Here is a 797-nt window from a genome sequence, read left to right as displayed (position 1 = left end):
TTTTTTTAATAGTGTTCTTTAATGTTCAGGAAGAGGTTGGAGAAGGTGGGAATCTGTACACTTCAGCCACCATGTCTGGGATTGGCAATAAACGGACAGCTGGAGAGCCTGGCCCTTCTGCACCTCCAGAGAAGAAGGCAGGGGTTGAAGATTCGGGCACCACTGTGGAGACCATTAAACTTGGTGGTGTTTCTTCAACGGTATGTCTTCCTTGCATATCCCCAGTTCACCTTTTGGTTATTTCATCTGGAGGCAGAAATATCTCTGGGGTCAGGATGAGCCCTTCTGTGACCTGGCCTGTGTGCCATGTGCCTGTGTCCAGGAGGAGCTGGACATCCGGGCCCTGCAGACCAAGAACCGGAAGCTGGCGGAGATGCTCGACCAGCGCCAGGCCATCGAAGATGAGCTGCGGGAACACATTGAGAAGCTGGAGCGTCGGCAGGCCACTGACGATGCCTCTCTCCTGATCATCAACCGCTACTGGAATCAGGTTGGTAACAGCTTTTGCTACTTCATAGGCACTGTTTTCTTGTCTCCCCTGTACCACTGCACTCCTTTTGTTCACATCCATTCTTTATCTTGTCTTGCCTTGCCTGTCCCATCATTCAGTTTGATGAAAATATCCACATCATCCTTAAACGCTTTGACCTGGACCAAGGTCTTGGAGACCTTTTGTCTGAAAGAAAAGCACTGGTGGTGCCAGAACCTGAACCAGACTCTGACAGTAATCAGGAGCGCAAAGATGAGAGGGAACGAGGTGAGGCACCTGTCTGGGGACAGTGGGAAAGGTGAATTTC

General features: G+C 50.6%; 1 protein-coding gene across 1 annotated transcript; it reads left to right on the top strand.

The window, feature by feature from the left end:
• Nucleotides 1–6: 6 nt before the first annotated feature.
• Nucleotides 7–788, top strand: LOC121363604 (E3 ubiquitin-protein ligase BRE1A-like; the record flags this gene model as incomplete). The annotated part of the gene is made up of 3 exons (XM_041486040.1): nt 7–200; nt 323–490; nt 610–788. Coding segments are annotated over exons 1-3 (476 nt in total), but the record flags the coding sequence as incomplete, so codon positions are not given.
• Nucleotides 789–797: the final 9 nt, after the last annotated feature.

Source organism: Pyrgilauda ruficollis, unplaced genomic scaffold (genome assembly GCF_017590135.1).
Source record: "Pyrgilauda ruficollis isolate IOZ18807 unplaced genomic scaffold, ASM1759013v1 scaffold7383, whole genome shotgun sequence".
Lineage (NCBI taxonomy): Eukaryota > Metazoa > Chordata > Aves > Passeriformes > Passeridae > Pyrgilauda > Pyrgilauda ruficollis.
Note: the sequence above shows the minus strand (reverse complement) of the source record. Positions and strands in the feature narration are given on the sequence as shown.